Source organism: Pongo pygmaeus, chromosome 10 (assembly GCF_028885625.2).
Source record: "Pongo pygmaeus isolate AG05252 chromosome 10, NHGRI_mPonPyg2-v2.0_pri, whole genome shotgun sequence".
In the NCBI taxonomy this organism is placed as follows: domain Eukaryota; kingdom Metazoa; phylum Chordata; class Mammalia; order Primates; family Hominidae; genus Pongo; species Pongo pygmaeus.
In genome coordinates, this window is record NC_072383.2 from 39900043 (window position 1) to 39916068 (window position 16026).

At 39.3% G+C, this 16026-nt stretch overlaps 1 protein-coding gene across 11 annotated transcripts in view; it reads left to right on the forward strand.

Moving 5' to 3' along the window:
• Positions 1-15245, forward strand: part of PPHLN1 (periphilin 1) — a 120516-nt gene extending 105271 nt beyond the window's left edge. For 8 of the 11 annotated variants that reach the window (XM_063672637.1, XM_063672638.1, XM_054445306.2 and 5 more), the window contains 4 exons: positions 7893-8007; positions 9221-9321; positions 12632-12931; positions 13244-15245. In XM_063672637.1, coding sequence (XP_063528707.1) covers positions 7893-8007; positions 9221-9321; positions 12632-12931; positions 13244-13270 — 543 coding nt within the window. In that variant the 3' untranslated portion in view covers positions 13271-15245. The remainder of the gene's footprint in view (positions 1-7892; positions 8008-9220; positions 9322-12631; positions 12932-13243) is intronic. The other 3 variants (XM_054445307.2, XM_054445313.2, XM_063672640.1) reach the window with 1 other exon arrangement.
• The last annotated feature ends 781 nt before the right edge of the window (positions 15246-16026 follow it).

The following is a 16026-nucleotide window of genomic DNA, read 5'->3' on the forward strand; positions in this document are numbered from 1 at the left end:
TAGTAGAGACGGGGTTTCACCGTGTTAGCCAGGATGGTCTCGAGCTCCTGACCTCGTGACCTCGTGATCCGCCCGCCTCAGCCTCCCAATTGCTGGGATTACAGGCATGAGCCACCGTACCCGGCCCACACTGTATTCTTAAAGTAAGCTAGAGGAAATAAAATGTTATTAAGAAAATAATAAAGAAGACAACATGTATTTACTATTCATTAAGTGGAAGTGGATTATCATAGAGATCTTCATCCTCTTTGTCTTCACATTGAATAAGCTGAGGAAAGATAAGTTGGTCTTGCCATCTTAGGGGTGGCAGAGGTAGAAGAAAATCTGCATATAAGTGCACCCACTCAATCCAAACCTGTATTGTTCAAGGACCAAACTGTGTGAGATGATAGATATTACTATCTATGTGTATCCCATAACATGTTGTAAACCTTAAATATACACAATAAAATTTATTTTAAAAAAACATAACACCACCAAAAGTTCAGGGTTTGGAGAGCTTCTGGGTTGCTGAACAGGTAGAGCTGCTACAAAGGTGGCATACCCAGAGTGGGCACAACAGCTCCATACTTGTTTCCCCATACCTTGCCCTGCATATCTCTTCTATCTGGCTGTTCCTGAGTTGTATCCTTTTATAATAAACAGTATTTGTGGAGCTGGAGACCATTTTCCTTAGCAAACTAACATAGGAACAGAAAACCAAATACCACATGTTCTCATCTGTAAGTGGGATCAGAATGATGAGAATACATGGACATAAGCGGGGGAACAACACACACTGGGGCCTGTTGGAGGCTGGGGAATGAGGGAGGGAGAGTATTGGAAAGAATAGTTAATGGATGCTGGGCTTAATACCTAGGTGATGGGATGGTCATAAAAGTTGGAAATAAAAATAAATAAACGATATTTGTAAGTAAAGCGCTTTCTGTGAGCTGCTCTAGCAAATGATTGAACCCAAGGAGGGGCTTGTAAGAACCCTCAATTTATAGTTGCCTGGTCAGAAGTTTTGGAGGCCTGGGACCTGTGAATTGGTTTCTGTATTGGGGGTTAGTCTTGTGGGACTGAGTCCTTAGCCTGTGGGATCTTAACCCAGTTGGTGTCTGCTGGGGAATTGATGTGTGGGCATGCTAGAAGTGAAGTGTTGAGTATTATGAGTGAGGGTACAGTAGGAGAGGAAATAAATTACTGTTTTTTTATGTTTTTGTTTTTGTTTTGTTTTTTGAGACAGAGCCTTGCTCTGTCTCCTGGGCTGGAGTGCAACGGCGTGATCTCAGCTCGCTGCAACCTTGGTCTCCCGGGTTGAAGCAATTCTCCTGCCTCACCCTCCCCAGTAGCTGGGACTACAGGTACATGCCACCATGGCTGGCTAATTTTTGTATTTTTAGTAGAGACAGGCTTTCACCATGTTGGCCAGGCTGGTCTCGAACCCTGGCCTCCCAAAGTGCTGGGATTACAGGTGTGAGCCACTGTGCCTAGCCCTGTTTAGGTCTTATATTTAAATTTTGTGGAATCTGGTTTTGGCATTAACTATTCTGCAATGATTACATTATTTGGAATTATTTCTTTTTTATATGTGGAATTATTTCTTTTTGTCTAGTATATTATGATTAAAAAACTAATAAGCTGAAAGGGATAAAAAAGTCATAACTAAGGATTAATCTTTGGTTGAATTCTATACATTTATAAATTGGTCTGTATTTGTGTATGAGAATTCTATAAACATTGATTGCTGAGGCTTTTTAGCATGTCCTTAATTTATAATTGGTTTTGCAGTTGCTTCCTTTTGTGGTTGTAATAATTTCACTCACATATTGAATGTAGGCACTATAGCTCTGATCCATGTGTTCATAATGCATTTCTTAGCAACCACCAGTGTTCTTTTTAGGAGCTGTGTTTTTAAGAGGCATTGGGGCTGCAGCTTTGAGGAGGACTCAAAAGATATCTTTTTCTATTAATACAGCACAAGCAGCGACATAGATTACAATAGTTTCGACACCTTCTGCATTACTGTAGACCAAAATTAAAGGGTTTAAATTTATCTCCAGTATTTAATATCAATGTGCTATCACTTTTTTCTTGACCTCATCAACACATTAAACATTATATTACATTAAGGTTTAAACATTAAGGTTTAAACATTAAACATAAAACATTGTATATTACGCCCCAATTGGAGTTTCTTTTTTTAACTTATTTTTATATACCTTTCATTAAACATAAAACATTGTATATTACGCCCCAATTGGAGTTTCTTTTTTTAACTTATATTTATATACCTTTCATTAAAAGGTTGTAGAACATTTTACAGATGCTAATTATATTTCACAATGCTCCTTTAAAAGTTGTAAGCTTTTATTTTCCACTTTAATGGGAAAATAGTTGCAAATATGTATTTAATTTACTAGATCACCACTTAACCATGACAACTTTCCCTTCTTTTTACTCCTCAGTCCTCCATGACAACTCTGCTAAACAGAATTGTCTGCAGTGATGAAAATGTTTTATATCCTCATGTCCAGTATGGCAGCCACTAGCATTTGAAATAGAGCTAGTGTGACTGAGAAACAGAATTAATTCTATTTCACTAATTAAAAATAAAATATAGTCACATATGGCTAGTGGCTACTGTATTGGACAGCACAGCTCCCCAGTCTCCACCATCCCAACAAACTGCTCTTGTGGTTTACCTCCTAATTGCCAAATCCAGTCAATATGTTTCTTTGATCTTTCTCTGGCATTTGATTGACTGTGTCCTTATTTTATAAACTCTTTCTTTGGCATCTGTGCCTTCACTGTCCCTTGATTCTTAATTTTTCTGTGGTCTTTTCTGCGGATGATATCGATGGTTTTAGATGTCTGCACTTGGCTCTTACATTCTCTTAAAGCACACTTTAGCTATTCATTCAACATTTACTGAGTATCAGTTTTGTGGTGCTAGGAAGAACTTACTCCCTCCTTCAAGAAATTCCCCCGGCCTCAGCTGGCATTACTGCTAAAGATTATAAAATCAATCTCTTCCTCACTTGCGTTTATTTCTTCAGAAGTCCAGACTCATGTACTTAACTTCCTATTGATAGTTGGTTCTGGTTGTCTCATGAGTGCCTCAAGTGACTACTTAGTACTGAACTTATCTCTACTCCTATATAAAAGCAAAAAACCTTCCACATATCACTCTTCACATTATCGTATATCTACTGCTCTTTAATTATAATATCCCCCCCTTATCCTTAGGGGATATGTTCCAACATCCTCAGTGGATACCTGAAACTCAGATAGTACTGAACCCTGTATATACTATGTTTTACCAGTCCGACAACTAAGAGGGCTACTAAGTGACTAACAGGTGGGTAGTATATAAAGATTGAATATGGGACAAAGGGAGGATTTATGTCTTGGGCAGGATGAAGCAGGATGGCACAAGATCTCATCACACTACTCAGAACAGCATGCAGTTTAAAACTTAAGAATTGTTTCTGGAGTTTTCCATTTAATATTTTTGGACTGCAGTTTACAGCAGGTAACTGAAATCTCAGAAGTGGGGACTACTGTACTTGTAAAGCCTCTAATCTCATCTTTCTTTCACACATCTTGTCATATTTATTGTCCTGGCTCTCAGGAGCAGGAATCCAAAGCATAGATTCTTGCTCATTTTTCTTTTCCTGATACATCCAAAGGTTCCAATTTCTACTTGTAGCTCTTTCCCTCTTTGTTAATTTATCGGCCTGATGTCTAAGCTCCTCGAAGGAGCTCTTCATAATCTCCTTTCAGGGTGAATATCCTACGCTCTAGCTGTGTTAAGCCAATACTATTTCCCCCAAACACCATTTCCTTTTCCTTTTCTTTGTTTTCCTAGAGAGAACTTATCAGCTCTAACACCATTTTCTACTACTCACTTCTATAGACAAAGTCAGAACAGTTGTTTCTCCTCTTTCCATCATCATCACTATAGCTGCCTTAGATTAAATGCTTCCTATGTGGCGGGCACTATTCTGAGTGTTCTGTATTATCTTATTTAATTCTTAAACAGCACAGACAGGTTTAGGTACTGAAACTCAGGCACAAAAGTTAAGAAACCTTTTTTTCTTTTTTCACTTTTGTATGATTATTTTTGGGAAAAAATATTTAATTTTATTTTTTGGAGCTGTTTTAGATTTATAGAAAACCTGCAAGAGCATAGAGAGTTCTTATATGCCCGTTCTGCCTACACAGTTTCCCCTATTATTAACATTTTGCATTACTGTAATACACTTGTTATGATTGATGAACCAATATTGATATATTAATATTAACTAAAGTCCATAGTTTACATTAGGATTCACTCTTTGTCTCCTACAGTTCTGTGAATTTTGACAAATGCATAATATATCATTCAATATCCTACCATACAGTCCCATACAGCATAATTTCATCTCCCTAAGAAATGTCCTATGTTCCACCTGTTTGTCCCTTCCACTTCCCCCTGGCAACTTATGATCTCTTTAGTGTCTATGGGTTTTTGTTTTTGTTTTTTTAATAACCAGAATGTCATATAGTTGGTGTCATAGTGTATAACCTTTTCAGACTGGCTTTTTTCACTTAAGATTCTTTGGTGTCATTTTGTGGCTTGATAGCTCATTTCTTTTGATGAAAAATATTCCATTGTATGAATATACTGCAGTTTGCCCATTTATCCATTAAAGAACATCTTGGATGCTTCCAATTTTTGGCAGTTACGAATAATGTTGATATAAAGATGTGTATGCAGGTTTTTGTGTGGACATAAGTTTTCAACTTATTTGGATAAATACTTAGCAGTGGGATTGCTGGATTGTATGGTAAGACTATATTTTGCTTTGTAAGAAACTGCTGGACTGTCTACCAAAGTGGTTGTACCATTTTGCATTCCCACCAACAACGAAGGAGAGTTCTGTGGCTCTACATTTTTGACAGAAATTGGTGATGTCGAATTTTTTTGTGGATTTTCAGCTGTGGATTTATATTTAAATCAAATTTAAATTTAAGTTGTGGATTTTAAGCATTCTAATAGATGTGTAGTGGTATCTTACTACTCATCATCGTTTTAATTTTCAGTTTCCTAATAACAAATGATGTTGAACAATTTTTCATATGTTCATTTGCCATCTGAATGTCTGCTTTGGTGAGGTGTCATTCAGTTTTTTGCCCGTTTTATAATTGGGTTGTTTCTTACTGTTTTTTTGTTTTTTGTTTTTGTTTTGCTTTTTGAGACAGACTCTCACTCTGTAGCCCAGGCTGGAGTGCAGTGGCACAATCTCAGCTCACCGCAACCCCTGCCTCCCAGGTTCAAGTGATTCTCCTGCCTCAGTCTCCCGAGCAGCTGGGATTACAGGCATGCGTCACCACGCCTGGCTAATTTTTCGTATTTTTAGTAGAGATGGGGGTTTCACCATATTGGTCAGGCTGGTCTTGAACTCCTGACCTCGTGATCCGCCTGCCTCAGCCTCCCAAAGTGCTGGGATTACAGGTGTGAACCACTACGCCCGGCCCTCTTATTGTTGAGTTATAAGTTCTTTGTATATTTTAGATACTAGTTTATCACATACGTGTTTTGCAAAGATTTTCTCCCAGTCTGTAGCTTGTTTGTTCATGCCTTTAACAGTGTCTTTCACAAAGCACAGATTTTTAAATTTTAATGAAATCCAATTTATTGGGATTTTTCTTGGATTGTCTTTGATGTTATATTTAAAAGTCATCACCAAACTCAAGATCACCTAGATTTTTTCCTCTGTTATCTTCTGTAAATATTATAGTTTTGCATTTATATTTAGGTCTGTGACCCATTTTGAGTTAACATATTTTTGAAAGGTATAAGATCTGTGTCTAGATTATTTATTTTGCATGTAGATAGATAACCAGTTGTTCAAGCACCGCTCAACTTGTTGAAGTTCAATGAAGTCTTGAACGTAACTGTCAAGTTGAAGACTATCTTTTCTCCATTGAGTAGTGCTCTGTTTTAAAAGATCAGTTCACTGTATTTGTATGGGTCTGTATCTGGACTGTCCTGTCCTTGATCTTTCTGACTGTTCTTCTGCCAATGGCATACTTGATTACTGTAGCTTTACAGTAAGGTGTTTTGTTTTTTGTTTTCTTGTTTGTTTGTTTTGAGACAAGGTCTCGCTCTGTCACCCAGACTGGAGTGCAGTGGCACGATCTCGGCTCACTGCGACGTCTGCCTCCCAGGTTCAGCTATTCTCCTGCCTCCGCCTCCTGAGTAGCTGGGACTACAGACACCGCCACCATGCCCAGCTAATTTTTGTATTTTTAGTGGAGACAGCATTTCACTGTGTTGGCCAGGCTGGTCTCAAACTCCTGACCTCAGGTGATCTGCCCGCCTCAGCCTCCCAAAGTGCTGGGATTACAGGCGTGAGCCACCTTTACAGTAAGTTTTGAAATTGGATAGTGTCAGTCTTTTGACTTTTTTCCTTTTTTTCTTCAATATTCTATTCAGTATTATGGGTTTCCTGCCTTTCTGTATGAACTTTAAAATCAGTTTGTCAATATTCACAAAATTAATTACTGGGATTTTCATTGAGACTGTTGAAATTTATGTAGGTCAAGTTGGGAAGCACTTGTATTTTAACAGTATTGACTCTTCCTGTCAATTCTTGGACTATCTCTCTATATCTTATTTATATGTTACTTATATTTATTTATATTAATACATATTTATATAGTTTATATTTTATTTATATTCTATTTATTTATATCTTCTTTCATCAGTATTTTATAGTTTTCCTCATATAAATCTTGTATATATTTTGTTAGACTTATACTTAAGGGGTTTTTTCCAGTGCTAATATATAAATGGTGTTGTGTTTTAATTTCAAATTCCATTTGCTCATTACTGGTATATAGGAAAGCAATTAATTGACTTTTGTATATTAAGAAATCCTGTATCCTGCAACCATGCTATAATCACATATTAGTTCCAGTGGATTTTGTGTGTTATTTAGAAGTGTGTTGTTTAATCTTCACGTACTCTGAGATTTTTCAGCTAGCTTTCTGTTGTTAAGTTCTAATTCCATTGTGATCTGAAAGCATACTTTATATGATACCTATTATTTCAAATTTAAGGTTTGTTTTATGGCCCAGAATGTTGTCTAACTTGGTTAATAGTCCATGAGAACCTGAGAATAATATATAAAGTTCAAAACAGGTTTCACTGGACCCAAATCAGAATGTCTGGAGGGCTGCGTTTCCTTTGGAGGCTCTAGGGAGAATATATTCCCTTGCGTTTCCCAGTTTCTAGAGGCTGCCACCTTCCCGAGTAGCTGGGGTTACAGACACACGCCACCGCGCCCAGCCAATTTTTTGTATTTTTAGTAGAGATGGGGTTTCGCCATGTTGGCCAGGCTAATCTGGAACTCCTGACCTCAGGTGATCCACCCGCTTCCACCTCCCAAATTGCTAAGATAACAGGTGTGAGACACTGCACCTGGCCACTAAACAGAATTTGTTATCTGATCATGATTCAAACAAAGAATCTAAAGTTAGGGGCTCAGAAACTTTTTTCTTCCAAACAAATAAATGAACAAAGTCATTGATATGTCTTCCCTAGCCTTTGTTCTTATTCTCATCTCTAGTCTGATGTCCTTTGAGTAGACTGCCTTACACTGACAAATGCCATGCCAAACTTCTACATTCAGTAATGTGGTATGTTAATGTTTTCCTTCTCATTCAGGTATTGTCAGCAGATCTCAAGGATAGAGGTTTAAATGGCCTCTGGTAATAGTGACAGTGCAAGGGCGAGAAAGGTTCTGCTTTATTGTGTCTCTCTTCTAGATGTCAGCATCATAGTTCTGCCAACTCAGTTAGCTAAGTATTTGGCTAGTTATTTTCATTCTCAGCTAACCAGAATTTGTTTTACCTTTTAGGTTTACCGACAAGACTGTGAAACTTTCGGGATGGTGGTGAAAATGCTGATTGAAAAAGATCCTTCATTAGAAAAGTCTATACAGTTTGCATTGAGGCAGAATTTACATGAAATAGGTGAGCGGTGTGTTGAAGAACTCAAGCATTTCATTGCAGAGTATGATACTTCCACTCAAGATTTTGGAGAGCCTTTTTAGATTTTTTTGCTCAGGCCAAAAAAAAAAAAAACAATTTCTAAAAACTTTTTTTCCTGGATTGTGTAAATCCTTAATATATGGAATTTTTGTGATGCAGAGAAATACTTTATGATAGTTGACAACATTTCAATATTAAATAAACATCTAAAATAGTCTGTTTAAAATGTTTGACTCAAATTTTTGTATTTTTTGTAGAGATGGGGTTCACCATGTTGGCCAGGCTAGTCTCTAACTCCTGGCCTCAAGTGATCTGCCTGCCTCAGCCTCTCAAAGTGTTGAGATTACAGGCGTGAGCCACCGCTCCCTGCCCAACACATGATACCATCTGAAAATGTTAGAATTCTGAGTTGTGATTTTATTGACTTGTTGCTTGCTTTTTCTTAGGCTTTGTAACTTGTAATATGTTAAAGTGTACTATCCTAATAAACTGAATACTTTGGTATCTTAGAGAATATTTGCTTTGAGAATAATTCTCATTCAATGATAAAATAGAGCACTTAAATCTCTGAGAGATACCTCAGAAAAAAATCCATTTTTCCAAGTAATGAACTCAGTGTCTTCTATTACAATAATCCTGAAACTCCTGACTCTTTCACTGATGTATGAGTCTTAAACAATATCATATACAAGACTAATAAATAGAAGAGGTAGTTTGAGGTGGAAGATGAGGGATATTTGAAGTTTGGGACTGTAGGAGATCAGTCAGGGTGGTAGGAGAAGCTATAAGGAAAGACGCAAACCTTCTTGGAAGGCTGGGAGGTTTTGCAAAGCTTCAGAGAATAAAGCTGAAGGCAGCTAATTCTCTTACCCCGAGGCTGAGGGCAAAGAGTAGGTAACAAGGTAGTGTAAAGAAATATATCTAGATAAGTTTGTTTACATGTGTCCTCCGGAAACCAACCCTTGATCATCGAGTGCAAGACTGCTCCCTGCAAAGGGGGGCGACAATGTTCATTACTCGCAAATTGTGTTGGCTTCAGGCCTTTGGCATTCTATCTGTACCGAATAAATACAAGCGGCTCCAGCTTATCAGGACTGCACTCTCTTTTCGGCTGCGCTAAAGCCGGCAGTCCCCTAGCCATTCTCACGCAAAATACCTGCGTCTGAATACTCCTTTCATCCGGTCGCTCGGCCAGAGTCTGCAGGACAGACTTGGCAGCAGGTGCCCCCTGTGAGGAACGCTGAAATGGATCACGACGGAACCCCCGAAAACGAAGGCGAAGAGACTGCGCAGTCAGTAAGTCATTGGTGCCCGCTCGGGATTTCCAAGTTCAGGGGAATTCTCAAGCTAGGGTTTCATCATGGGACAACAGCTATCCACACAACAGAAACAGTATATAAAAGTATTGAAACAACTGCTTAAAGCTAGCGGAGCCTCGGTTTCGCAGGCTCAATTAAGGGACCCAGTGCAAACTGTTGTTTCCCATAACCCATGGTTCCCAGAAGAAGGCACGCTGGACCTAGAGCTTTGGGAAAAAGTGGGGAGAAATCTTAAACAATATCATGCACAAGGGCAATGGGTCCCAGTAACATCTTTAACATTATGGGCCTTAGTTAAGGCTACTTTGGCCTTGCTCTACACAGAAGAGCCTAAGAAGGGAAAGGAGGAGGAACCATCACCTTACCGCCTCCTCTTCCTCCCTCAGTCTCGCCGTTACCAGATAAAGATACCAAAGAGGAAACGGAGGTTTTCCCTGAGCCCCCTCCCCCAATAAATTGGAAAAAAGACAAGGGATACACTACAGCTATGGGACGCTGTCTTAGGCAAGCGGCATTAGAAGGAAGGGGACCTCTTGGCCTGCCCAGTGATACAAAATTAACAAGGCAATCAAGTATATGAACCCATTACTTTTTATGCTTATAAAGAGATAAGAAAAATCATTAGAGAAAATGGAGCTGCCAGTAGCCCATTTACGAAAGGATTAATTAAGGCCATAGCAGACAACTTCCGTATAACCCTATAGGACTGATCAGTGCTAGCTAAAACAATTTTAGAGGCCAGTCAGTACCTCCCCTGGAGGACAGAATTTGATGAATTATGTAAACAGCAAACCTCTTTCTAGTAATAGCCACTGTTACAATTCCTCCTCTATCCCTGACGTTGCTCTCTTAAAATCCTATTTGGGTAGAACAGTGGCCTTTAAAGGGAGAGAAATTACAACGGAGCCAATGAATTAATTAGTTGAGGAGCAATTAAAAGCTGGCCATATAGAACCATCAAACAGCCCTTGGAATTTGCCCATTTTCGTCATTCCCAAAAGGTCTGGCAAATGGAGACTTTTGCATGACTTACAAGCTATCAATGCTAATTTGCAATCTATGGGGCCCCTTCAACAGGCTCCCTTCCCCTGCAGCAGTTTCTCAAGATTGGCCTACAGTTGTTACTGACTTAAAAGACTGCTTTTATACTATTCCCCTTGCAGAACAGGACAGAGAAAAATTTGCATTTACAATACCAGCTATCAATAATGAAAGGCCAGCTTACCTATTTTATTAGAAAGTACTTTCTCAAGGAATGCTGAACAGTCCTACCATGTGTCAGTATTATGTAAATCAGGCTTTGCTCCCCAGTAGAAAAGAATATCCTAGTTGCAAGATTATTCATTTTATGGATGATATTTTACTAGCAGCCCCAATGGAGCCAGTACTTTTGGGTTTATATGCCTCTGTCATAAGGAATACACAGTTAAGAGGTTTAATCATAGCACCTGAAAAAGTACAGATGTCCTCACCTTAGAAATATTTTGGATACATACTAACTTCCTGGTCAATAAGACCTCAAAAGGTTAAATTAAATACTAGCAACTAACATACCTTAAATAATTATCAAAAATTGCTAGGTGATATTAACTGTCTTTGCCCTGCCTTGGGCATAACTACTGATAAATTACAGAACCTGTTTTCTATCCTAAAAGGCAGTATAGCCCTAGACTCTCCTAGGTATTTAATGCCCACAGCAAAAAGAGAAATTGAGGAAATCAAGCTATTTCTCAGAGGCAACTAGATCTCATAGACCCACAATACTCAGTCCAATTGTTTGTTCTTCCTATTAAACATTTCCCCTACAGGATTAATAGGACAGATGGCCCCAGGGCTGCACTTCCTAGAATAGGTTTTTTGCTCACATACCGGGACTAAAACACTATCTCCCTATATCCAGCTAGTTAGTAAAGTCATCTATACAGGCAGCAGATGATGCCATCAGTTGCTAGGTTATGACCCTGATGTCATAAGAATTTCCTTGAGTAAAAAACAATTCAAAGCAGTCTTGCCCCTATCTCTAGACCTTCAGATAGCACTTTCTGATCATGCAGGCCATATAAAACATGCCCTTCCTGCTGACAAACTACTTCAGTTCTTATCTAGTACTCCTGTAGTTATTCCTACAAAGGTAGTTCCCTCCCCCATACTTAACGCTGTAATGCTTTTTACTGATGGCTCTCGTAAAAATGGAAAAGCGGCTATCTGGTGGAAACCACATAACTCCCTCACTCCATCTAGATTTACTAGTACTCAGAGAGCTGAGGTTGGAGCCCTAATATTGGCCCTAGAAACTTTTTCCGTTCAGCCCATCAATATTGTTAGTGACTCTGCTTACTCTGTTTATTTATTGCAGAACCTTGAAACAGCCCTCATTAAGTCTACTCTCGAGCCCGCCCTGTGTGCCTTTTTTCTTTGACTTCAGTAATTACTAGATCAATGTACACATTCTATTTTTATCACACATATTTGAGCCCACAGCTCACTGCCTGACCCACTGGCTTATGGCAATGATCAAGCAGACCTGCAGGTTATGATGTCACTGCTTAACCAAGCCACCCAATCACATCAAATTTTCCACCAAAATTAGAGAAACTTAACTAAACAATGTCAACTTACCCAGAGACTAGCTAAACAAATTATCCTGCAATGCCCAGATTGCCAGCTCACAGGCACGTCCCCTCCTTCAACAGGTGTTAACCTAGAGGACTAGAACCTAATCAGTTATGGCAAACAGATGTTACACACGTCCCTGAATTTGGAAAACTAAGATATGTACATGTATCCGTTGACACTTATTCTCACCTAATTAGCGCACATGCTCTTCCTGGAAAGTCCACCCGATCTGTCATTAAACATCTTCTTTTAACTTTTATGTTTATGGGGTGGCCCACAAAAATTAAAACTAATAATGGTCTGACTTATGTCAGCTCACTCAACAATTTTGTCACACTTGGAGCGTCCAACATTCCACAGGCATCCCGTACAACCCCCAAGGACAGGCTGTGGTAGAACGTGCCCACTTCACCCTTAAAAATATGCTCAGAAAACAAAAAACAGAGAATATGAGTAAAGACCCTGCAACACTACTAGCACAAGCCTTATTTACCCTTAATTTCTGAAATTTAGATGATAAATTTGAGTCAGCTATAGAAAAGCACTTTGCTAAAACCTCTGCAGGCATAAAACCGCAGTTTTATGGAAAGATGTAAATAGTAATATATGGCATGGTCCAAATGTTTTGCTAACATGGGGAAGAGGATATGCTTATGTTCACATCCCCTCAGGCCCTCTTTGGATTCCAGCACGATGCATCAAACCATACCATAGTGGGGCTAGGACCCAACCCGGTACCAGAAATGAAGGAAACGACCCTGCAGGCCCTGCAGCCCCCGCAGCCCCGGAAGAAACGGGTTCGTCGGACGACACAGCTTCGTCGGACGACAGGAGCCCCAGACATTACCTGGGGGATGCTGAAGAAGACAACTCAGGAGGCTGAGCGAATCCTGCTCCGAACACAGACACCATTCACTCCAGAAAATTTGTTCCTTGCTATGCTCTCTGTTGTACATTGCAACTCACGCAAGGTATGGGTCTTTTTTATTCTCTCACTTTGCCTGTTACGCGTACCTGCTATACCCTATTAAGCCCATTTTCTAAATCTGCCTTTTTTCAGCCCTATTACTTAGGCAGACACCCCCTTCCCAGCTTCTAGCAGTGTGACTTTTTAGCTAGGAGGGACTAACATACCCCCAGTGGGGTTCCTGAGTAGCAGCCATATGGAAGGATATGCAAAAACATCTCTCCTAGATAGACCCCCACTCCTTGTGGTCACTTCTTAGTTAGAAAAGAATATTACTAATTATACTCATGTTTCTCTTGTTGTTTACTAATTCTAGGATGTAAAGCCGGAAAACAAGCAGTGACTGCTATGCCTGACAAAACTGTTGCTGCACACATCTGTACTCGTCAGTCAACAAAACCTGATGCAAAAAACAGAAAAGGGGTGATGTAGGAGATCGGTCAGGTTGGTAGGAGAAGCTATAAGGAAAGACGCAATTGGAAGGTCGGGAGGTTTTCCAAAGCTTCAGGAGAGAATAAAGCTGAAGGCAGCTAATTCTCTTACCCTGAGGCTGAGGGCAAACAGTAGGTAGCAAGGGAGTGTAAAGGAATTTATCTAGATAAGTTTGTTTACTTATGTCCTCCGGAAACCGTGCAAGACTGCTCCCTGCAAAGGGTGGCGACAGTGTTCATTACTCACAAATTGTGTTGGCTTCAGGCCTTTGGTATTCTGTCTCTGCTGAATAAATACAAATGGCTCCAGCTTATCAGGACTGCACTCTCTTCTCGGCTGCGCTAAAGCTGGCACTCCCCTAGCCGTTCTCATGCAAAATACCTGTGTCAGAATACTCCTTTTATCCATCGCTCAGCCAGAGTCTTCAGGACAGACTCGGCATGGGACTTGTCCAAAAAAATTCTGATCAAAAGACGAAAATTTTGGAATATGCCAGGAATAGTGGAATTTTATTTTTTTAATTTTTTTATAGGCCCATACTCTCTATCTCAAGAAACAAGATGATTGTAACATGTCCATGATTAAACTATTGGCAGATTATTGCTGTGTTAATCTCTGTAGTCTAATGAGTTCTTTGTTCTGTTCTACTGCCTTTTACATTTTCTTGTCCTTTCAAAAGTGTTCTTGAAAGAAACAAAGCGAATAGGCAGTTAGCACAGCACAGCTACCCCTTACCAAGCAGTCTATGGAAACAACCCCTCATCCAAATCACGGGTTAGTTAGGAATCTAACTGGGGCAATTAAGATGAATTCCACTCACTTCCTGGTCACTTCAGCAGCCCAGTGGCATTGAGCCAAAATATACAATTCTGTGTTATTAGTGAGGAAACTTTAAAACTCATGTTTGTTATTACTTACTACCCAATTTCATTATCCTCCCTTCCTCTTTCCATTTCTATTCTCTCTCACTTGAATTCTGGCATTATTTTTAGTGGCCTCTACTGATAATACCTACCCTAAAGTACATAAAAATTATATTAAAAGAGGAAGTAGCAGTATGCATAATTTTAACAGATTCTATAACGGGTACCTCAAAATATGTATTGTGCCATTCCGCAAATTGAGGACAATTATTTTTTTTAATTTCCTAAATGAGACCACCATGGATTTTTATTTTTGCCATTTAGATGTTTATACTTATTTAGCTTTTATAAAACATAAGTGAAGCTAAATCCCACATAACAACTCTGGTATTCTTCCCTCATATGAGCAGTGATTTTATTTGTTACCCACCTTAGATAGACTAAGAAAGTTCTAGTTTTGTTTTTCCTTCTCCCCGCTTCCCTGGGGTTTTTCCTTACCATAAGTATTCTGGTCCCAGGGTTCAGTTCCTTTAGTCAAGATGTCACAAGTTTAAAAACAAAACTTGAGAAACTACCAAAGGCTCAGGAGTTGTTCACTTTGTTGAAATCCATTACATCTGTCTCACTAACAGATGTATTTAAATATAGGTACAACAGATAATTTCTTTTTCTCCCCTTGCCCAAATTACAGTCAGCATTTAAAGCTGTTTATGGCTTGCCATCATTATTCTGGTAGGCTTGTTAGTGTTAAAATCTGTTTGATTTTTTTTTTTTTTTTTTTTTTTTTGGTCTCTTAAAGTCTAATTTCAGGATGGATGAATTCAAATGTTTACCAGAGTGTGTATTTTACATAATGTTCTTGATTAAAAAGACTTGTTTGTAAATTATCCGTTGTTTTTGCATATGCCCAGTTGATGTGATAAAATTTTCATTGTCTTACCATAAAGCCTTGGTTATCAACAGGTGGAATGTAGATATTGTAAAGCTTTTTGTGAATTAAAAGTGCAAAATAAAGCAACCACATTTAAGTAGATTGTCTTTTATTTTAACAAGCTTAACGCATTTTGCTAAAATGTGGGCTTTATTACTCTCTACTGCAAGATTACTTCTTAGTAGTTCACCTACTCAGCAGCAGGATAGAGGAAATGTGAGAATTGAGAAACTACAGCAGTGCCCCCTCATCTGTGGTTTTGCTTTCCATGTATAAGTAAACCATGGCTACCATTGTCCAAAAATATTAGATGGAAAATTTCAGAACAACTCGTAAGTTTTCAACTGTGTGCCGTTCTGAATGAAATCTTGCAGCACCATGCTTTGTCCCACATGAATCATACCTTTCTCTAGTGTATCCACACTGTACACACTACCCACCTGTTAGTCATCTGTACCATTTACTCCTGACATCCAGCCATTGACTATGTCATGGTTCCATGATGCAGGATCACCCAAAGCAGATGATCCTCCTTCTGATGTATCGTCAGAAGATCATAGTAGTGCTCATGCCTGTAATCCCAGCACTTTGGGAGACCAAGGTGGGTGAATCACTTGAGGTCAGGAGTTTAAGACCAGCTTGGCTAACATAGCGAAAACCCTGTCTCTACTAAAAATACAAATTAGCCAGGCGTGGTGGTGGGCGCCTGTAATCCCAGCTACTCAGGAGGCTGAGCCATGAGAATCGCTTCAACCCGGGAGGGTGAGGCTGCAGTAAGCCAAGATCACTCCAGCCTGGGTGACAGAGCCAGACCCTTTCTTACAAAAAGGAAGTCAATAGTAGCCTCATGCTGTGTCACAATGCCTGCGTCAT